The sequence below is a fragment of the Podarcis melisellensis genome, assembly GCF_964234715.1.
Source record: "Podarcis melisellensis genome assembly, chromosome: 9".
NCBI lineage: Eukaryota > Metazoa > Chordata > Lepidosauria > Squamata > Lacertidae > Podarcis > Podarcis melisellensis.
This window is the reverse complement of record NC_138541.1, coordinates 46830837-46854884: the sequence shown is the minus strand read 5'-3', so window position 1 is coordinate 46854884 and position 24048 is coordinate 46830837. Positions and strand designations below refer to the sequence as shown.

Below are 24048 nucleotides of genomic sequence, written 5' to 3'. Positions count from 1 at the left end.
TGTGCCTGACTAATTTACCTTACATGCAGGCACTGCTAAATGTCCATATCTTACATGTTTATTAGCTGTGGGAGTAGGATAACTCATTTATATTGCAATAAACTTAATGTACTGAAAACACATAAAAGCTAATCACAACACAATTTTCCTCTGTATTTTCATAACCATTAATGTCCCATAAATGAGAGTTCTCAGTTTAATGAAATATATGAAGTGCAATTAAGTTGTTGGATACATTGATTAATTTATTTCAAGTCTTTGTGTGCTTTGGGCATATTGTATGCTTTAAAAACTATAAATAGGCGCACTGAGATGTCTTTATAGAAACAACTTCCACTACTTTAGAAACTACTGAGTCTGTATCAGTTTGGGCATAGATTAAGTCTCAAATGGGCTAAAAATATACATGTTGGCCATAATCCAGAGAGCTCCTTTTGCTTTTGTATACCCATCCAGTTAGTGAGCTTTGCTTCACTGAGAAAGCCCCAACCCTCAACCCTCAAGAGTGCCTGTGTTGCAGAAATAACCTGCTATGTGTTGCAGTGTTTGAACAAACCTAAGTAAAATCCTTGCTGGGCATGTAGAGTTACTTTCATGAGTGTTTAGACTTTGGCAACTGATTAAGGCAGTTTCAAAAGTACACGGTTGGGTGTGTGTGTGGAGAATGAGAAACAGAAGTCTTCATACTAAGTCCATATCTTCCTCCTTGAATATCAGAGGGTGCATCCCTGTACTTTCCAGGCTGACATGTATGTCATGCAGCCCCCAGTGAATCAGTGGCTCCTCCAGACTTGATCTGCACATGGTTTTGTCTGCTCGACTACTTTCCTCCTGCTCCAACTAGATTCCATATAGTTTCCCCTTCTTCCTCTCCCAAGGTTGAGCTAGTACATTTAGAAGTGTAATGTAGGCAAGGGCACTGACAGTGTCATCTGCTGGGAGAAGAGCTTCTCCTAAAAATGAATGGGGCTTAATTGTTGAGCTAGAAGGTGGTACTTCCCCAAGCCTTGTTCTTTTGTTGTAGGATGGGACCGCCTTTCTTCATGTCCACCATTAGATTAACTTGAATTTGTCCAAGGATGGAGACCTATTTTAACTGGAAATGCCAGTGGGTTGGCCTACTGTTTATTTATTTCACAGAATTATAGAATTGTAGAATTCAAAGGGACCCTGAGGACCTTCTGGTCCAACCCCCTGCAATGCAGGGATATGCAGCTGTCTCATATGAGGATCAAACTTGCAACCTTGGCATTATCAGCACCACACTCTAATCAACTGATCTTTTTGTTTGTATTTATTTATTTTCTTAGATTTCTCACCTGCCCTTGACTACAGGGTCACAGGGCAGGTTACAACAATAATATATACAATTATAAAACAAATGAAACAGCTCCACCCATAAAATAATTGTAAAGCATTTAAAAATAATTCCACAAATAAAAACAAAAGAAAATCGTTTCAGTAGAGATGCAACTGGGATTCAGATCTCCACTTAAAAGGTTTGTTTCAGAACACTGAACATTTCTGCCTCTCTTAGGAGAGTTTCATCCCCACAACTAAGTTATTTAGATAACTGTGTGTGTGTGTCTATCTATCATATCTATATCATCTATCTATTATCTCATAATAACATTAGAGCATCATAGACAAAAAACACAGTTCAAATTTCAAATGCTTACTAAGAATTCTAGGCAACTCAGATAGCCTTTCATTACAAATGCTGCAGAGATAATATATCTGAGCTGTCCCAATGGACAAGATGAGAAGTCAGGTGGAGGTTGCCTAGTGCAAAGTCAAGGAAGAGTTCCTTCCTCTTATGCCGTTTCAGTACATTGGCAGAACTGATCTAGCATTTCCACCACTTGTTCATGCAGACCTGACTTGGCTGCCATCTTGCCCCTCGCAAGTAAGTGGCAATGACTCCACTCATGGGAGGCTCTTGCTGTGACTCTGCCCCACAGGATGAGATACTTTTGTTTGGCATATACTGGTTCCAAAACACTGAGCTAAGAGTTCAAAGGTAAAAGGCATAGTGAGTTTCTAGCGTTACTCATATTTTCATTTCCCCTTCAATATTTCTATGAGAGATTGTCGAATAATTCGCCAAAGAATAATTAAGCAAGCGGTTTAAGCAGTGATAATTTACAGGTTCCTTTCTTACCAAGTGAAATAATGCACTGAGCACTAGAGAAGAGACTTCTGGGATCACAGTATCAATCTATTTTTTCTTCTAATATCCATAGCACTTGGAAGAAGATGCACCTTGAGTCAGTGCCAAGGCAACAGGGCCAAATCTTGCCACATTGTACTGGCAGTTCATCGTCAAGTCGGCGCAGAGCAACAAGTCATGAAGCACAGTTGCCTTGGCAATGGGCTCACACATCCCCGTTCTCCCCCCTGTGACCATTCTTACATCATTCACATGCCCTCTTAGACATATTGAATTTTGGTGGATGCAAAACTGTTCAAGAAACTCACACATACACATACAAATGTCAGCTTAGCACTTTTGCTATGTGCATTTTTAGGAACAAACACCTATACCTAAAATAGCCTTGTAAGTATGCCCCCAAATTTACTAGATTGCATTTTTTAAAAGAAACTTGCTATGGGCTGGCAAGAGACAGAGAGATGCATTTCTATGCTGAATGCGGAGGAAGGGAAATCCCTCCCCTGTCAGTGCTTGCTTTCAGTGCTGGACACAGAGGAGGGAAAGAGCACCCTAGTCTTCCTGCTCCATCCCTCTCATGCATGGAATTTCCAATCTCCTATTGCTACCAGGCTAATGTTTAAAATAAGTGATCTCTCTTATTGCCATGAGGACATTTGTTTGTGCATGCCTAGCACTTTCATCTTGTATAGGATGAGTTTTGCTGTACATGAGAAGTGTGAAAGGAGGCTGGGTTTTTCATTCCTGAGCTTTCAAATGGAAGCCCAGAGGCAGAATTATTTTGATCATGCCCAACCCACCTCATCCTTTTTATAAAGGCAGTGGGAGGATTGTACTGATTGTTTTAAAAAGGATTCTAGTAACATAAGGACATGCACTATTTCAACTGAAGATATATCCTGCATTTGAAAAATGCATTTACGATGAAGTTCCGTATTTTCAACCGACATCAAAGAAAACCATTCTTTTCTTTTGAAGCTGTAATTTAACATGAGTCATATCATTAGGTGCCCCCTCCCAACTTCCTGAGCAGTGGAACATGCTAGGGGCAATGTTACCAAGTTGGGTTTCTTTTGGATTGCAAATGTGCAAGCAGAGCATCCTGCAAGCAAATAGGCATTCTTTCAGCAGGCAACAAATCCCTAGAGAGAGTCTTAATCTTTGCTCCTCGGGGTGCTTCCTCTACAGCTAGTTTACAACTCTGAAATATTCTCTGCCTCATTCTATTCAGATTCAAAACTGCTCTCTCTTTCTCTTTCACACCTTACTGACCACCTCCCCCTCACTGAAAACTGAAATGATACCCAGATATAAGTGGATAACTACATATAATCTACTTTATGATCATAGTTCACTCATTGGCACTGTTCACCCAGGAAAGCAGAAATGGTTAGAATTTGTCAACTGCCCAAGTAGCCTTATTCTATATGGAAATTGATTTTACTGAGAGAATTAAACATGTAGAAAGAGGATGACCTTAAAGAATGGCTCTTTTTGATGCAAAATTCTCGCAGAACCAAGCACATTTACTTTAAAACAAAAAGCAAAGTAAACTATTTCCATTTTACATATGTCACATGTCCTCAAGTCTTTTCATTTTATGATTTTGGTATGGAAATGCATTTCCAATATATAACATTCTGAGATATGCTCACTGAAATGCATAAACTCAAGTATTATTATTTGAACCTTGTGATTAAATATTAATGGGTCTTGCCTTGAACTGGGTAAATTAATGACACATTAACACTCCCCATGGAGGAATATGATATTATTATTATGCCATAAAATGTATTGTTAAAATATTAGACTTTGTTGATTTTAAGCCTTTTTGTAAGTTGCTTAGATACCGGTACTTTCCCATAGTATGTGACTAATAAGTCAAAATACTAATAGAACATCTGTTTTACAAGGAAATTATTTTGATATTAAATTTATGTTGCAACCTAAATTTCACCAGGTGTAATTGAGACATAACCCTTCAACAGGTAACACATACGTACCCCAGATTGAATGACCCCAAAAGTGTTGGAACACTTATTTTCCTCCTTGAGTTAAAAACATATTTCTGCATTCCCTGTGCTTTGAAGCAAAGAAGAAAAAGGAAAGATCCACACAGATTAAATAGACAGTCCAGTTGGCAGTTATTCTCCAGAGAAGAGAAAAATTACTGTCAGATCATGTGAAGAAAAAGCTAAAGTTAGTCAGATTAGGCACCAGAGATTTTGTGTGAGAGTGTGCAAGGAGAATAGTAATGAACTTTCTTTCACCTTGCTGAGTTGTACATAGGAGTCTAGTGCACTTAATAAAAACTAGTGTTGTACATATAGATGGGAAACTCTTGCTGCAGTCTTAGAGGCATGACACAAAAGTATAGCAAAATGGAAGGGGGGATATCTTTGTTTCAAGAACAGTATACCAGTGCCAGGGGAAACTATGGTCTAGAGATCTGTGGTTTCTGGCATGAAATAGTAGTGCTGTAGTTTCCCAGTTTGTAGTTTGTTATGAAGAGAGATCAAGCTCCCCTAGAGTTGGGGAATCTGTGACATTTCACAGTTGGACTAAAGTTGAAGAGAATTGGAATCAACCAACTTCTGGGGAAGGTGTAGCCCTTTGACTGTTGCTGGACTACAATTCTCCTCATCCCTAACTCTTCCTCATTCTTGCTGGGGCTGATTTAAGTTGGAGTTCAACATCTGGAAGGAAACAGGTTTCCCACCCTTGCTCTGTACCTATGCGGAGAGGCCATAGTTCAGTGGTATAATACAAGGTCTGCATACATAAGGTCCCAGATTCATATCACAGAGTAGACAATGTTTGGTGTCTTTGGACCAAAATGGACCAGTAGATTAATTCCATATAAGAAATGGGAGAGAAGGGGACATCTGGAATAAGTTCCTCCTTTGTTAAGGCAGGTTATTATCTGCACTGGCAGTGCTGTTTGGTAGTACAGGAGAACCATGTTCTCATCTCTGGATATAGTTTTATCCCAACCTCTGCTAGGTTAATCAAAGCATGGAAGCCTTTTCTCTTGCATACTAGAATGGTATGGAGGTTTACAAATACACTGCTGGTTCAGCTAAAAATAGTGACAATGCGACAATAACAATGTGACTCATTTTTGGCATCTTCACTTTCCCCTGTGGAGCAATCATCTGTATTAAAATCATCAATAATAATTACAGCCTCTGGGGAGATATGGGCATTAAAACCACATGGATCTTGGGATTAAGGTGCTTAAAGTTGAGTGCAAAAGGACTTGTGAACTGTTGCAGTTGATTTGAATAACCACAGAAATTCTAGCCCAGGTTTCTTGTTGGCCACACAACTTTCAGCCAGGTATCCATAAATCTAACATTATCAATGGCAGACTTGAGCCATCATCATGCAAGGGAAGTCGCTGGTCCAAGTAGAAGTGAAGCATGAGGAATTAGGGGGCTGCGGGAGCCAATAAAAAGCAAAGAATGTTAAAATGAAAATGGTCTTGTGCTTATACCACATTCCTTGCATGTATACATATAATGTTGAATATGTGGCACGACTGGATTTCTTCAATTCACTATTGTAGATAAGACTTCACTATCTTTCTCTTGATATTATTCCCTCCCTAAGCACTTCATAACATCCTCTTTGAAGAATCTGAAACCATGGATCTATGTTAATCCATACTGCTTGTGTGTGAGTGTTTGCTGTTATTCAGACATGTAAACTAATTCATAATGTCAGGGAGCTTCAGCCACAGGTAGGATGTTTTGGATAGTTCCCAGAAAAGTAATGTATTTGTTGTTTTTGCTTGATGTAGACAAAGAATCACATAGCACCTTAAACACCATGAAATGTATTGTGGCGTAAGCGGTCATGGACTAATGTCCACATTAACAGGTGTGCGAAGTGTGGTCCTCAGCTGACAGTGATAAGTGAAAGGCATGCCATGTGCATGAGTCTTCTCTCTGACCAAGACTCAAAATCAGGAGGTTTACCCTGTATATTGGATCTGCAGGCTTCCATTTTCACCCCTTTTCTCTACTTTCCTAATTTGTGGCTAGCCACACTCCCCACACTGTTAGAAGAAAAAAGTGGGTTGCCTCCTTTGGGTTCAAGAGCCCTATTTCCTGTCCGACAGCAAGGACTGGGTCTTTCAGATCACCTAGCTGCGTCACTAATTTTTTCAGGGTGCTTTGGTACTAGAAAGAAAAGAGAACACTGGTGTCTCTTAGAAATTTTATTTTAGAATCTACCCTGAGGGTATTTGCATACTCAGACTCCCAGCAGAGTGTATAGGCAACACGTGACTGCAAATAATGCCCTGAAAAAAGAAAAAGAAAACGTGGGTTGGCTTTGAGGCAGAGGAAAATTAAAATATGTTAAGAATAGTCTTCTCTTCTGTTTTATCCAGGGTGCTTTGAATGCTGCATCAAATGCTTGGGGGGCATTCCCTACGCCTCCTTGATTGCCACCATCCTGCTGTATGCTGGGGTTGCCCTCTTCTGTGGCTGTGGTCATGAAGCACTCTCGGGAACTGTCAACATTCTTCAGACCTACTTTGAGATGGCAAGAGCTCCTGGGGACACTATTGATGTCTTTACCATGTAAGTCTCAGCTTAACCTTTGCATTTATAGCACTGCAATACAAGATGTAATTACTAACCCTCCCTATGCCAGGCATTATGCCGGCAAGTGAAGAGAAAACATTTGCTTGAATTTCTTCTAAATCTATTCCACAGCATATGGATATAAAATATTTCTCGCTATATAAATATTTCTGTTGATAATTTTTCATCCTGCAAAATGAGTGTACATTTCAATATCATAAAAGAAAAAAATATAGGCTTGGATGAAATCTAGCTGTGGGCTGCATTCAGCCTGTGTGGACTATCCATGCTGGTTTCTAAGGAAATGTGAAGGTAGGTGGGTGCATTATTGGGTGCAGAAATGGACACTGGGTGGAATTAAGTGTCAGGCTGTGACAAGTGTTCTGACCGTGCATGCATTTCCTCTCCATCCTCCTATTTAATGTTCTGGGGGTTCTCCTGACCAGAGCCATTTGGGAGGGGGGCACAGGAGAAGGAGAGGGGGGCAGGAAACCCCACTGCACAATTGCAAATCCTTGCACAAGGCTTCCACTGGCAGGACTTGTTAAATGTTAGCAGGTCGAGTGGTGGCAAGGAGAACATGGCCACCTAGTAGGAAGAGAGGGTTGTTTTCAACACTGCTTGTGTGCAAGTGGAATGAACTTCCACTCACACAACAGAACTTGGATCTTCTCCTCGTTCCCATGCAATTCCCCCCAATCCCCCATGCAGGGAGTGTTGGAACCTCCAGAGCAGATTATGGGGACATACAGGATATACAGGCAGGGACGCGGGTGGCACTGTGGGTAAAACCTCAGCGCCTAGGACTTGCCGATTGCCAGGTCGGCGGTTCAAATCCCCGCAGCGGGGTGCGCTCCAGTTGCTCGGTCCCAGTGCCTGCCAACCTAGCAGTACGAAAGCACCCCTGGGTGCAAGTAGATAAATAGGGACCGCTTACTAGCGGGAAGGTAAACGGCATTTCCGTGTGCTGCGCTGGCTCACCAGATGCAGCTTGTCACGCTGGCCACATGACCCGGAAGTGTCTGCGGACAGCGCCGGCTCCCGGCCTCTTAAGTGAGATGGGTGCACAGCCCTAGAGTCGGACACGACTGGCCCGTACGGGCAGGGGTACCTTTACCTTTATTTACAGGGGACTGAAGGGAGGAATTGAGAAAGTCCCAAAGGATATACTTCACTTTCCAGGAGTAGGAAATACTGTGTGTGTGTATGTGTGTGTGTGTGTGTGTCGTGCTGGTAATGGAGAATTCACATATTTTCGCTTGATTGCTTTATGATTGGTGCTCATTAATATTGCTTATATTGCTCTTCTTAAATTTGGTTATATTTTTAGAATTGCATTTAGAATAATGTTTCCAAAGCTGGCTCCACAGCTCAGTCTCTGGTTTATTACTGAATGAAAGCTAACCCGTTTTTCTAGACTTTAACTTAATGAGTCTCTGGGTAGCTGTTATTGCAGAAACATAGTAAATCAATGCATTAAGCTTTTCACAAATTATCCAGGTCTGCTATGTCAGAGCTGTACATGAAACATCAGTCAAGAAACATAGTTATATACAAAGAATTCAGAGACAATGATAAAGTATTTATCAATTAATTTGTTCATTTTTAAAATACAATTGATGCCTGAAGATTTCTTCCATTCCTTGGGAATTCTGTATTTCCCCTGCAATACATACACTTTTGTCTCATTGTAAATAGCAAGAGAGAGATATACACATATAGTGACAATGTGTTGTAGTGGTTAGAGTGCTGGATTAGGACAGGGGAGACCAAGGTTTAAATTCATTGTCATCTATGATATTTGGCGATCTGACTTCTCTATTTCTCTCCACTATCATGCAGAAGAAACGAGCCAGACATTTTGGCTTAGATTTATGTCTGATCATGGCTTATTTAAGTGAAACAAAAAGCAATCCCTTTTGAACATAATACTAAGCAATGAGTAAATACTAGGAGTAATACTAGTAACAAGAAGCAAAGCCAGAAAGTGGTGTTAGGGGATGAGTGTTCAGCCCTCTGGGCTCTCACTTGTGTAGTGCCTCAGGGCTTGGTCCTCTGCCCCATGCTTTTTAACATCTACATCAGGCATAGGCAAACCCCAACCCTCCAGATGTTTGGGACTACAATTCCCATCATCCCTAGCTAACAGGGCCAGTAGTCAGGGATGGTGGGAATTGTAGTCCTAAACATCTGGAGGGCTGGAGTTTGCCTATGCCTGATCTACATGAAGCTGCTGTGAGAGATCATCAGGGGGTTGGGACTGGGTGTCTGCCAGTATGCAGATGATACCCAGTTCTACTTCTCCTTCAAATCAGAACCAGTGAAGATGGTGAAGATCCTGTGTGGGTATCGGGAGGCGGTTGGAGGATGGATGGCAGTTAACAGATTGAGGTTGAATCCCGACAAGACAGAAGTACTGTTTTGGGGGGACAGGAGGTGGTGTGTGTGTGGAGGACTCCCTGGTTCTGAATGGGGTAACTGTGCCCTGGAAGACCAGGTGTGCCTTGGAGTCATTTTGGACTCACTGCTGTCCATGGAGGCGCAGGCCAATTCTGTGTCTAGGGCAGCTGTCTACCAGCTCCATCTGGTATGCAGGCTGAGACCTTACCTGCCTGCAGACTGTCTCACCAGAGTGGTGCATGCCCTGATTATCTCCCACTTGGACTACTGCAATGTGCTCTACGTGGGGCTACTTTTGAAGGTGACCGGAAAACTACAACTAATCCAGAATGTGGCAGCTAGATTGGTGACTGGGAGTGACCGCTGGGTATAACACCAGTCCTAAAGAATCTTCTGGGTATAACACCAGTCCTAAAGAATCTTCACTGGCTCCCAGTACATTTCAAGCCCTAAGTGGTCTTGGCCCAGTATACCTGCAAGAGCCTCTCTACCCCCATCACTCAGCCTGGACACTGAGGTCCTCCTCCAAGGGTCTTCTGCTGGTTCCCTCACTGCAAGAAGTGAAGTTACAGGGAACCAGGCAGAGAGCCTTCTCGGTAGTGGCTTCCTCCCTGTGGAATGCCCTCTCTTCAGATGTCAAGGAAATAAGGAATTACACAACTTGTAGAAGACATCAGAAGGCAGCCCTGTATCGGGAGGCTTTAAACATTTGATGCTTTATGTTTTTAGTTATACTGAAAGCTGCCCAGAGTAGCTGGGGAAACCCAGCAAGATGGGTGGGGTATAAATAATAGAATTATTATTCTTATTATAAGCAGGTGAAAGTGATAGTAATCCATTCAATATAGTTTACTAAGATGTGTGAATCACTCCAATAAAACAACAAATCAGGGTCAGATAAAATGTCTTTACCATCCTTGTCTAACACACACACCTCCTGCCAGGATTACAAAACTGATTTTGGAACTAATTGTGGTAAATTATATTTAATCATGCTTATGGCTTCTCTAGCATTTATTGGCACATTTATCTCAATATAACCTGAAGTTCAATCTTTACATGAAAGATTTATCATAGTTTGGGTAGAAGATTCAAATGGCCAGGGATGTATAAGCCATCCACTTCTCAGCTCACAAACCATATTGGTTTCTCTAAGCATTTCTGGCAAGAGATAATGGCTCTGAGTATGTTCAGTAACATCTATTCAAGTTCTGGAGCTTCCCAGGCAGAAAGTCTGCCTGGCTAATAGTTTAGTGCCATTCCCAGTAACTGGCCAGATTGGCAATTCACTGTGTAACAGGGACTTCCTTAGTTGTTCAGCAATCCGGATGGCCTCTGTGAGAACAGGATGCTGAACTAGATGGGCCCTTGGTCTGATCCAGTCAGGCTCATCCAATGGTATTATGTAACTTTGTGATAGTGTCTCTGTAAGAAGTTCTATCAGAGTGACTTCATGCTATAAGCAAGTGTGTACAGGAGGATTCACCCAGCACCCATCATTTATATAAATTTAATAAATAATAACAATAAGATAATATTTGAGAAACATTGCCATGTGAGGTAAAGCGACTTTGTGGGTGTCTCGGGATCATTATCATATGTTGCACTTTCACTAACTGAATGTTCCTACATGCCTCCCAAAATTTCCTCTACTATTTATTTGTGAGAAGGGCTATAGTTTTAGCATTCTCCATGACACCTAGTTTTGTGTGTGCAAGGATTTTTAAAATTTATTTATGGAGGAATGTTCAGTCACGCAGACCCCCGCCTGCAATCCAAAGTGGTGGAACCCATTGACAGATTTATCACTTCAGTGAGAACTTTGTTTAGTACCTCTCTTGTTCAATATTTGCCATCTCTTTCTTGCACATCGCAGTGTAGGAGCCTATGACACTTCAGGAGTGTTATTGTTTCCTCTTAACAATTAGAATTTTGTAATGGGTGGCTGGGTAAGGTTGTATGCATTTTCTTACACAAACCATCTGTTTCTCTGTTTAGAATACGGTATGTTCTCAATCTCCATAATGCAGCTTTCTTAGGAAACTTTCTAATTTCATGCTGTCTGATTTTTAATTTTTCAACACCCATAAAGTACAACAATGTAAGTCTACACCATACAATAGATTCAGGATTCCTTCACCCTTTCATCTGACATAGCAAAACTGGAAGTGGCTGAGCACTGATGTGACCATACACTTCCTCTAAGATTCCTCAGCTGCCTTAAATGTTTAAACTTGAGAAAAGAGAAAGCAGCCCCACATCCCTTTTATTCCTTCCTCTTCTGCAGCCTGATGAAAGGCTGCAGCCAGATGGCAGTGACATTTCCGAACCATGTGATTTTGAAGTTATTGCCTACAGTTACCCGACCTCTTGATTCATATTTAGGACCATATATATATGAACAAAATTGAGAACAGACTTTTATTGCATCAGTTCAGGATTAATGACAGCTGCATGAAATTCAGCTTTAATTATAGAAGCTTTCTGGCTTCTTTGGAGTACTGCATACTGTGACACTGTATACGAAGCGAAGGATTAGCAGCATGTCCCTGATTGCCATAATGTGAGAGATGTGGGGTGGTATGCATGTACCCTGATTTCCATGCACATATTCACTATGTGTCCCCAGACTGCTAGAATACCCTTCCGAAAGAAACGGATATTAATGACACCAAACATTAAAATAATAGATTGACAAGGTGTGGGAATTTGCAGCTATGGCTAAACTTTCATGCATTCTTAAATGGCAAGAAAGCAGGCAGACAACATACATTCTTGATAACCTGGCAAAACTTCGTTGACTGTAGTAGAAGGTATGGGATACTGCCATTTTATGAATAATGAATTGACATTCCTTTAGTTAGTTAAGATAATATGATAAAAAAAGCTTTTTGAGGAACCTTTGTATGCAACCTTCATCTGGGCTATTGATAAATACCTCCTAATATCAATGTAAGCATCGTATTTAGAATAATAATAATAATAATTTATTTATACCCCACCCATCTGTATATACATGTTGCATTGACTTGCAGTTTCCAAAGTATTTTTTTTAAAAATTGAGGGTGAAGACTACCAATGAGAGTGGAAAGAGAGAAAAATAGGAATTCTGTAACAATTATACTATATAATCGCTAACAGCAAATAATTGATTTGGAAATGGCCTTGGCAGCACAATCCTAACACTTTCACAAGAACTGATAATCTGCCTACCCACTCCTCCATGTCACTCTGACTGTGACAACCCTGTGCTCAGCTGTGTGAATGTGTCACGTGCATTGTGCCTCTGCTAGGCGTAGATATTTTAGCAGTGGAAGGTGTTTCCCATCTTGTGAATGTCATTGTGGGCATTGGGAGTCCTTTGCTTTTTCAGAGCAGAATTCCATCCATCAGTGTGAAATGTTCAGTTTATTTTCAGTGAAAGGAATCTGTAGTTCTTGCCTTAACATATCGCTGGTCCTAAGATTGATGTCAAAATATAGAAACAATGCAGGCATTATTATTGTACAGCTATACTGCATGTGGAGAAAAAGGAATCTTTCTTTTTAAAAAAGAATAATCATTAAAACATTAACTAACACAGATACCTTTTAATTACAGGATTGACATCTTCAAATATGTGATCTACGGGGTAGCAGCTGCCTTCTTTGTCTATGGCATTTTGCTGATGGTGGAAGGATTTTTTACAACTGGTGCCATCAAGGATCTCTATGGGGATTTCAAAATCACCACCTGCGGCAGATGTGTCAGTGCTTGGGTATGTTAATATGGCAGCCTTGATTACTCATGCTAATTTCAGTTGCATCAGAGTATTTTAATTAATCTATACTAAGTTAGCAAACTCAGTGGACTAGAAAGTGTGTCTCTAGGTATGTATGTGGAGCAGAACACATCATCTTCTTATATTTAAGGATTCTACCCAAAACTCAAGCTTAATATTCTGAAATATGATAAAGGTTTTCCACCAGGAGAGTGATTTAAAGCCCTCTGTGACAGAGAACAAATTCTCATAGATGTTTTAAAAATCAGAGCTGTAAATGTACTTCAGGAGTTACAGTGTCTTACAGAGGCAATTACTTGCATGTTGTATTATTGTATGAAGACACAATAGGCCCTTTCGGTTGATCAAGGGTGTGCAGAGTTGTGCTTCTAAAACTAATTATGGTACATCTGCCTTCAATATGCCCCTTTCTGTGAGATTGCCTTTGGACATTATAAGAAGCCTTCCAGTTTTTGTTCTTCAACGGTGATGTCAGAAGGGGAGCTCCCAAAGGAATGATTCACAATCTGTCTTGCAGTTGCATTTGACCAAGCATGCACATCTTGAAATGTTCAAAGCCCACCTCCATGGAAAACTGAATCATGCAGAGAGAAAATAAGCCCAGTGCACACATGAGATTCCCATCACCCCCATTCACTTGTGCTATTATAAAAATAAAATAGTTCTAGTTAATAGGAATTCAAAGCATCAGAATATTAAACTTCAGAGGGGGCAATGCGGTTAAATAAAAGAAGCTAGAATGAAAGAGTAGTTATATTCAGAGAAGTGTTTCTTGCGCTATCTGAGAAAATAAGTATCTCAATTAATCTGTCTAATGCACACATCTTTCTGTATGCGAAAAGAAATGTGGTTATTAAACACAGATGCTAATGCATAATATTAAACTGACTTTTGTAGGAAGTAAGTTGATATACTCCTCAGTTCCCTGGTAGCTTAATGCAGATGAATTTCATAGCTGGGTAACAATTGGTAATCTGAAGTGCAACAGTTTGAAAGGCTGTGCATCACATAGGAAAGTAAATACAGTGAGATAAAATAAAGACTGTTAATGAAACAATGGCACTATTGATTATAAGTGAGAATGATACCAAGACATGAACATCCAAGTTTATGTAAAGAAATAAGACTGGGACTCACAAATTTAAGTGTAGAAATGAAGAACAGTCTATCCTCAAGAAAGATGGTGCATCACACAATGTTTGCCTTTCTCCATTTCAGTTTCATACTTTCTGATCCAAATGCATTTGTTTGGAAATAAATTCAATTGATTTTGGTGAAACATTCTTCCAAGTAGATGTGCTTCAGACAGGATATTAGGTTGTAACCACACTCAAGCTTTTTTGGATGCCAAGTGAGAATTAAGCTATGCTCTCAGTGCATTGATAATAATGTATGAAGCCTGTTCTATCCCACGCCACTTTCACGTGTCCACGTAAAGTTCCATCCTTTTCTGTTTCTGCATTCACCTGCATTATTTATATTATTATTATTTGCAGAAAATGTGCATTTATTTTAACTTGTATTTTCTCCCACAATATGCATTTTAATTGTATTGTGATTTCTTTTAATCATTTGGAAACTTTTGAGAAATGTGTAAATTGTGGATAAATTAAGTTCCAATCCACCCATTTGTAATCCCTACAAAAAATAGTTTTTTTTAACTGGGTATGAACATAAAGTTAATTTAGTTGGTGTATAAAGCATTTTGCCTAACTGACAAATTTAAAGGCAAGTCTGATTACAAAACCAAATTCTTAGGTTTTCTCTGGACATTAGGCTTAATATATTAGTATATTAATATTAGTATATTATTAGTATAATATTAGTATATTAAAGGCTTAATATATTAATATATTAGTATAGTATACTATACTAATATATTAGTATAGTATTAGTAATATATTAATATATTAGTTTTGACTGGGTGACTAAATGATGTTTTGATGGGTTAAGTTAAGATTATCCAGTTGTCATGGATGGATGGTAGCAGTTGCCCCTTGAAGGGATAAATGACTAATTAAGATAGTTCACCCTCTGAGAGTTATGGCATCCAATGGACACCTGAAAGCTTTAGGTGTGTGTCCAGTTAGAATGGCTGGCAGCCCTGCTGAGGCACTAGTCTTATTGTGGAATGGCAATATGCACAGTGGATTTCAGATGGTATCTGGGAGAACTCCAGTAGATTAAAAAAGGCTGGATGACAGCTAAAGCAAATGGGGTACAAGTGCAGGCATATATCAGAAATAATATGGGTTCGGTTCCAGACTACTGCAATAAAGCGAATCCCCCCCTTCAGTGCATATAAAAGCTATGCTTATATTATATTGTAGTTTTTTAAGTGTGCAGCAGCATAATGTTTTAAAACACAATGTACATTATTCAATTGAAAAGAACTTTGTAAAAATGCTAACCTTCAACTGAGCCTTCAGCGAGTCATAATCTTTGGGCTGATGAATGGTCTTGCATTGACTCTTCCTTTCACTTCAACACTTAGAGGCCATTGTATTGTTATTAATTGGCCTAATATCAATATTGTTGTGTCTCAGGGAATAGGGAGGCCTAAGAAGAGGAAGAGAGATGGTGGGGAGAAAGGAGCAGATGAGAAGCAGCGGCCAAGCCAGTTCCCTTTGCCAGCTCTGGCTTTTGCTTCCTTCCCCACTGCCGTGCTGTATGATTCTCACAAAATGGCCTACCTCAAACTCCCACAGAAAAGGCGGAGGGAAGCTCAATGGTCCACCCTGAGAAAGCATGCTTAGCCTTCCTGGCTGCAGGGGTGGGAGTGGAAAACCCTGGCTTCAGCCGTAGCCATCTCCAATTCCATGGCCAGAAGAGGGGTTGTGGGGGCTTCCTTCCCCTGGAAGCAGCTGGGCTGCCTGTGGCTACACCTGTGTTCTGATAAGGAGCAGCAGGAGTTTCTGCTCCTGTAGCTTCATCTCCCAATGCAGCAGCAGAAGCTCCTCCAGACCTTCATTTTTTTAACATAATATCTGAGAAGTGCATTAAAGCAAGCAGAGTAAAATGAGGTGTGCCTGTATAACGTAAGTGACCAAGCACACAGTCACGCCTTGTGGGATCTTCCAATAAAGGGAAGTAACCTAGAATCCAACTGCTGTGTCAAGTTTGTAAGTCACTTTGAAGGCAAAGTCTCTTGAAGGCCAACCTTGACATCACAGTTATTACAGATCTGGTGGATGTATCCAGAGCACCATTTAGACAAGGTTCAGGTCTGCTTTAGTTGCTAAGGCCCAAGGACACAGAAAGATGCTCGAAAGCATATGGCCAGTCTGGAATCTGGTATCAGCCAGAGGCACTGCCGATAAAACCATTAAAGAGAGAGGTTCATGATCTGTGGCTCACAGGTAGGCCTTCTTGGCAATGACGCCCTGGTTGTGGAATAACCTCTCCACTGAAGTTTGACTGGCACCAGTCATCTTTTAGTGCCAGTTGAAACCCTTCTTCTTCCTTTTGAGTTTTGAGATATTTGCCTGTGTATTATTTATTTTGACAGATGGCTTGTTTGATTGAAATTCTAGATTGAATTGTATATGGTGTTTTATGCTTTAGGTTTAAATATTGCTACACACCCAGAGGTCATTTCATGAAGTATGGGATATAAATCTCATAAATTAATAACCATAAAACAAATAAATATTTTTATCAGCACTTCTTCAAGGAGTTCAGGATTCTGCTGTTGTTTACTAGCATACTTTTCACAGTACATAACTCATTGTGATTAGTCCAGGAACAGCTTGCAAAATAAACACTTTGGATTTCTCTGCTGGTAACTGACCATCTTCTTGTGATTGATGTTCCCAAAATGACAATGGCTGTGTAACGTTCTCACTCTCACAGTTGCTTTGCCATTACTGCTAAGTTATTTATTATCTTTTTGCACATATGCTTGCAGAAATTCTTAATCATTAATAAGATTTCAATCTCTGTCTGTAGAATAGCTTTCTATCAGCCACATAAATCTTCCTTTGAGGTATTCACATCAATTTAACATGATAAGCTGGTATCTTTTAGTACTATTTTTGTGGTGCTTAAGGGATATTAACCAAAGTTTGATGAATAGAAGCAGAAATGGCTTGTATTTCAATACTGGATGATTTTCCTTTTGGATTCAGTACAACAATGAGAAGTAATCCCATTTTAAGAGAGGTCTTGGACCTGTATTGGAATATTGCTTGGACAAATTATTTGGAACACCTACTTCTACGATGGAATTGAACTCTTCAATAACTGTATCTGTTGAGTAATTGTTGATAACATAACATTCTCAGAATGAGAAGGTGCGAAAAGACAGAACTATGAACAGGAAATGAAAACAAAGATGGAAATAACTACGAAGATGATTTGATGTATTGTTGCATGGTATTCATATGTTACTGTACTTATTTTTAAATATTATGTAAGCACCCCAAAATTAGGTTTAACAACAACAACAACAACAACAACAACAGGCTTTGCACTCGCAGAAGTTTCTTTTCATCACATGCACTAATGTTTTCAATGCCTTTTGTATGCATACTGTAATATCATAAATGTATTGTGGACAAATGCAATGCACTGCATTTTATAGTAGGGAATTTGTACTCCACCAAGAATAGCCAGAGAGTTATGCCTGATGCCTTTCATGGGTACATAAAAATGCTCAGACTATGATGAGGTCTTTACTTCTAAGTTCAAACTTATTAAACATAAAAGAATGCACATTGAAGAAAACAGACCTTACAAATGCTCAGAATGGGAAGCCAGGCCTTTGGCTGATTAACATTCTATGTTCTTTGAAATGTGTTTGTGGGTGATTGGTTTGTTTTTGATTTTCTTTATATTATGCATTTTGTGTCCTTTACTGTATTTTAATGTTGTGAACAGCCCTGTGCTCTTCAGATAAAGTGCAGTGTGCAAATCTCAATTATTAGCAAGGCTGTCACAGCAGATAGAAGTTAAACAGATAGTTCTAATACCATAGGGTGTGCCTTTGATTCCTAATTCTGTGAATGGGTTTTTGGGGTTCGGGTATAAAACTGTTCTTCGCATACTCGCTACTTAACATTTAAAACTTTTGGCTCTCCAAAGCCAAAGGGTGTGCACAGGTGTACTTAAGTTGTGCAGTGAGCCCCCTGGGGAAGTGCACTCACTAAATTTTGTAAGACATAGAACTTTCTCTTCCAGATTGAGCACAAAGGAAGCTGGTTCTGTGGCTTTACAGCAGTGGCTAAAGCTGAACAGCCCTGATTGTCTGGCTATTAACAGCTTGGGTCAAAGTTACCTCAAGGACTGCCTAATCCATTAAATTACTGCTTGAGCACTGAGGTTTTTGTTGGAGTGACTGTCAGAGACACCCATGTCTTGGGTGCATGGCTCACATCCACTAGGAGCCATGAGTTTAGATGGTGGGGCCAATTTTGTGCAAATCCCTCGCAGTTGAGGTCAGACAAGCCCTCTACCTATTGAACTTCCAGCAAATACTAAAGCCTTTCTTTCTTTTTTATTCCAGCAAGCATTTTAATTCAAGTCTGATTTTTTAAAAGTTTTAACTGATATTTTTACCCTTTCTGTATTGTATCTTTTTTACACAGCTTGGAGGTTATTGTAGAAAGGGCTTTCCTTGAACACCTCCTTTGTTCTCATATATAGTGCCCACCTGAGAAGTGCCAGAACTGAGTTCCAGTGAGTTCCAGCTGGAAAAAAAGAAATCCCTGTCTACAATAAACTCTAAGCTCCAGCACCTCTTTTTCTATAAAAAGAGAACCGATTGTAGATAAGCAGTATATAAATTGTTTAAGTAAAATAAATAATAAACTGAAGTTGTCACTAAGACACCTCTCCCCTAAGGTAGCTTTTCAGTGGTCCCCCCACCCTGCTTTAAAGAGGGCAAATGTACATTTAACTGGGGGAAAAAATGTACATTCAGCACAATATACCTGAAGCATGGGGGAGGGGCAAGCCAGACTACTGAATCAGCAGTCAATTTGTTCATCAGTACATTGTGAAGATGGGAGTAAGCCACTCTCATGCTGCAGGAGAAAAACAACATAGTGAATCTAGATTTAAGTCTACTTTTGTATGCACTCCAAGGGACCACAGCATTTATTATCTATTGTGGTTCTTTTTTTGACCACTGCATACCTTAGCAGGCTTCTAATACAGTCATGCATTACTACTCATCACATAATTGATCAGCTTCCATCTCCTTTGATAGTTCTCTTTCTTGCCCTCTGGAAGAAGCAGCTCCAAGTTAATCTGCTGATCCAACAACTCAATTGGGCATCTCTATTGCAATTTATGTTTGCATTGCCCTTCCTATATCCCAGGTGATTTAAATGAGCCCACTACCTACAAGGTCAGTCAGACTGCTGTGTAAGAATGATACACAGAAGGCTTACATTCCTATGCCAATCACTCTTATACTGAAATGATGTACAAAGAAAAGAAAAGAAAGCAAGCCATTTGTGTTGGAATCAAAGATGGAAAAATAGCCCAGTTAAGTCTTACCCTAGCGCAAACATATTTTTCAGTGCTGTTTCTCTAAAAGTTTAGAGGCATATCTGTGGACACAGAGTTTGGGTTCAGGTTCATTTGTGTAGAACAAAATTAACTTCCTTTCTTAAGGTACAATCTAGTCCAATAAATTTAATATGAGATAAATTAGGAGTACAGAATGAAATGTATTTAATATTTAACATAGTTGTGCTCATATTGGCTTAACTTTATATGGGCGATAATGGATATTGATTGCCAGAATTTGAGGGACTTTATCATCAGCTAAGTTGGAGAAATCGTGTCATTATCCTAGTGATACTTGCCTCAGCATTATTATTTGCATATGCAGGCTGGGTAGTAAACACAATTACATAATGTTCTGGTTTTCCATAGTTCTGCTTATGTACTCTTTCACATTCTCACTTAATGGTTTTTAATGGTTATTGGAAGAGATTTTTCTTCCCAGAAGAAAAAGAGACATGCTTTGAATGCATCCATCTTGTTTATATGGAATGTTTATGTAATGTGTTTGCATGTGTGGATTGAAACAAGCATGATAGCTTGCTACAAATGAGCATATGTACTGCATGTTGCCAACTGAATAATGGCAGAACTATATAAAACGGGGCTGCTGTCAAAAATCACTACCCACCCCAGTCCATAGCTTCTGGTTCAACTTATTCTCTGCCCTGATGCCATTTAGTTATCCCTACATGGCACAGTGATTTGTAGCACAGGTGGGAGATTGGGAAGATGCATCATAATGATGTCACGAAAGGAATAAGTAGAACTAGATATTCCAAGGGGGTAAGAGGAAAATGAAGAATGAGTGATTTATTTTCACAAGACCTGGCAGTCCCAGTAGAAGCCACTGGTAGCTTTTTGTGCATTGGTTTTCTGCTTGGCAAGCAAGGAGGTGATAGAAGTGATGAGAAAGAAGAGTAGCAGGTGATAATGGTAGTGAGGAGGTAGACTCTCTAAGCATAGAATCATAGAATTCTAGAGCTGGAAGGAACCCCAAGGGCCATCTAGTCCAACCCTCTGCAATATAGGAATTTCAACTAAGGGAGCTCATGGAAGATGTCTTCTCCCAGGGCCCACCAAAACTTGTAGCCAACACCAAGACTGCCCAGGCTGCTTTCATTAATTTGGATTTAACAATTAGAATGCAATATGAATACTTTCCAAATAGAATTATGCTTTATTTGGATTTACCTTTTCACAGTTATGCTGACTCTGATGTCAACTGTCAGACATTTCCTTCCAAATCCTCCACTGCTAGCAGTTTGAGTAGAATCTCCATTGTTCATAAGATGAATGTATAATTCTACACATTCACTCACAGCTGGCAGGTTTATTTTTATGCTAGTAGTGGGCTATTCATCACCTTGATTGCTACTTAGCTTTATAATAAGTAGACTGCACTATCGCAGGCCCAGCTGCTTGTATATAGTAATTGCAACTACGTAGTAGGCACTCTCTTTGCCATTCCATTTATGTCCTTTCTAAAGGGATCTAATTCAATTACCAAATATTCCATTCTTCCCTCTGGTTCATCATGATAATTAAATTGTTGACTGCCGTGTCTGATTCTTTCATTCCTTTTCAGCTGAGAATTTACCCATAAGCAATATTTCATTTACCTGTGACTGAATCCTAGGACTGGGTCTGCATCTCTCTACCTTAACAGTATCGAGAGATTACAAGATAGAGAGTTTGTATGCCTTTTTTGTGGCATGCAACATCTCTCATGTGAGCATGGTAACCATTTTTCTTGTTGCTGTGGCAACCTTGCACATCTCCGTTAAGGACTATTCACCAGCGTTTTGAAATAGAGTTCTGGGTGCATTTAGCAGACATGGGCTGTGTCATGTCCTTGCATTTGGTGTCACTCTGCAAGTGGAGGCTGGCAGAGCTAGACTGAGGCATTCCACTGTCATCCCAGCCCAGGACAAAGGGGTTGGGATTGAGCCCTAAGTCAAATATATGCATGCTTATTGTGGGATGTGCTAATAATTAGGCTCTTGCCGCAAAACAAAACAGCATTGCAGTGGCATTGTAGGCAGACCTACCCACACAAATGCTTGGGCTGGAGTTTAACAAGTTCTAAATAGCTAATTCAAGAGAACAGAAGCCCAACTTTCAATAACCTTATGCTGTCAGAAGTTTGTAATTGATTGTGCAACAGGCACTTGAACTGTCTCAGATATATTTTTCTTCCCATAACATTATTTTTTAATATCATGTTCACATAGGCTTCGCTGTATAGATTTAATTACAAATATTACTGAAGTATGATAAATTACTACGTATTGATTCATTATTAATAGAGCATTCCACACATCGTTCTCATTTTCTTCCTCATGAAAAACAGTTGGAGGCAGGAAAGTAAACCTGGAAGAATCAATCACATTGACATCAATTAATAATGCAGAAGGGAATATATGAGCATTTCAAGAAGAAGGAAGGACCTAATTTAGAAGCTGTGACTCAGGGTGCTTTATACCCCCTGCTGTATATGCTTCATCTCTGCAAACAGAAAATGAGTAAGGGAAATGAATCCTAAAGCAGGGGTGAAGAACCTGTAGCCTTTGAGATGCTGTTGGATTGTAACTCACATCAAACCTGACCATCGGCCAGGTTTGCTGGAGTTGGCATCTAACATCTGGATGACCCCTGGCCTAAAGTTAAAAAGAGGTGGAGAACAGAAGTACCAGTGGAAGAACCCTGAGTGACTATTATTCTGACCAATATGCCTGTTCTAGCTGTTTTGCTAGTTCTGCTGTTGACATTGTCACTAACAGGGAAGAGACAATTGGGAATGAAGGAGGGAAACAATGTGGATGGCAGCAGGCCAGCACACTGGGTGTATACCCAGCCTCCTCCCCAAAATGTCTATCAGGTTCTTAATACTTAGTGTAACAAGAAATAAAATGAAATTGTCTTTCTAAAACAACAACAACCCACAATGAGATACCTTGTAAAATTGGAACGCTGTTCAGGTTGTGGTGGCGGTAGTTAGATCTTGCTGTAATTTATAATGGTTTAATTGAAGATTGAAATGTGCATCTGTATAGGCACAAACTCGTCTGCAGGGCCAACCCTACCATTAGGCAGAGAGAGGCAACCTCCTCAGGTGGCAGGTGCTTTGGGTGGAGGGAAAAGGTAATGAGGTGTTGGAGGACAAAGCTGTGTAGGACCCCCAAGTCAAACTACTGCCCCCAGGAGACATAACAAAATCCTTTCCCAAAAAATACAGATTGGCTGACAGTACAATCCTGTGAATGTCTACTCAGAAGACACTTGGACTTGGAGGATAGCATTGTTAGTGGCTAATAGCCATGATTACTAAGGTTCTGCCTCCCACTGTTGCAAGCCTTAAGCTTCTGAATATCAGTTCCTTCATGAATATCCTCCAAGAGGTGTCTGTCCATAATTAGGTTGACTATAATGAACTTTACAGTGCATAAGACTTATATTACTAGGCAAATTGTTGCTTGGCCAAAACAGTGGCTATGTAGATCTTCTGACATACAATCTGGTAAATTTCTTCAGCTTTCTTTCCCTTTCAACATGGTATTTAGCCTTGGTGAATTCAATAGAAGAAATTGCTGTAATTTCACATATTTCATTATAACTATGTTTTACATGACAGTATTAGTTGGTATTCTAATAATAATGACCTAATAATAATTGTCATCATGTAGAAGAGGGATTTTTTTTTACTCAAAACCAGAGCAAGCATGAAACTAAAATTAGAAATAAAATGAGACTTACATTATCTGTGCAGTTCTAGTCATGTCTACTCAGAAGTAAGTCATTTTAAGTTCAGTGAACTGTACTGCCAGATATGTGTGTATAAGATTGCTTTAACTCTGAAGAAATAAACAATCACACTTGATCTTACCCAAAAGGCCGAGAAGCCTTTTGTTTTTTATCCTGGTCTGTGACCACAATAAAGTTCATTCATTCATTCAACAATCACAAATTAATTTAGTCTTCAGACATAATTCTTCAAGTCTTCTTAATTTAGGATACTGACTGAGATAAATCAAATTCCACTTGCATTCAGCTCTGAGGCATATCCAAAACCCATTGTTGTTTTTCCCCTTTTATGTAAGTAAGCAGTTCTGCAACTATCACCTCATCCTAAGCAGTTAGCATCCAATCATATTTTCTTTTTTAAAAACCTCACTTTAAAACCCTGCAGTATAAGTTCTCTATTTTTTTCGCAACTTTTTCAGGTGGAAGATTTCATGCACACCACTTCAGCATACCTGAAAGCCTTGCTATGATTTTGCCAATCTCTGTGATTGATCCCTGCTAATCTAGATGGCAGATCAGGAGAGTAGACACTGGCAGGATAGTCCTAATTATGGGAGGACTGTTGCATAAAATGCAGTGCATGGTGGTATGCAGCATTCATTGATTATGATTTCATGGTAGCAGAGGTGGGCTGGGGAAGTCCACTAGCAAAGCAACATCCAGATCCATTTCACTGTTGGCAGGCTAGGAGGAAGCTTCTTCCTTTCCCCTCCCATTGACTGAAGTGGGAAGGAAAGGGAATTACCTATGCTGGAATCAGGATGGGGGTACTCTTGCACCAGATTCTAGGA

General features: G+C 39.8%; 1 protein-coding gene across 3 annotated transcripts in view; it reads left to right on the top strand.

Annotated features, from left to right (window-relative positions):
* The window catches only part of GPM6A (glycoprotein M6A), a 180966-nt gene that overhangs the window by 142180 nt on the left and 14738 nt on the right, over positions 1 to 24048 (top strand). For all 3 annotated transcript variants that reach the window (XM_081926215.1, XM_081926213.1, XM_081926214.1), the window contains 2 exons: positions 6567 to 6759; positions 12763 to 12919. In XM_081926215.1, the coding sequence (XP_081782341.1) occupies positions 6567 to 6759; positions 12763 to 12919 (350 nt within the window). The remainder of the gene's footprint in view (positions 1 to 6566; positions 6760 to 12762; positions 12920 to 24048) is intronic.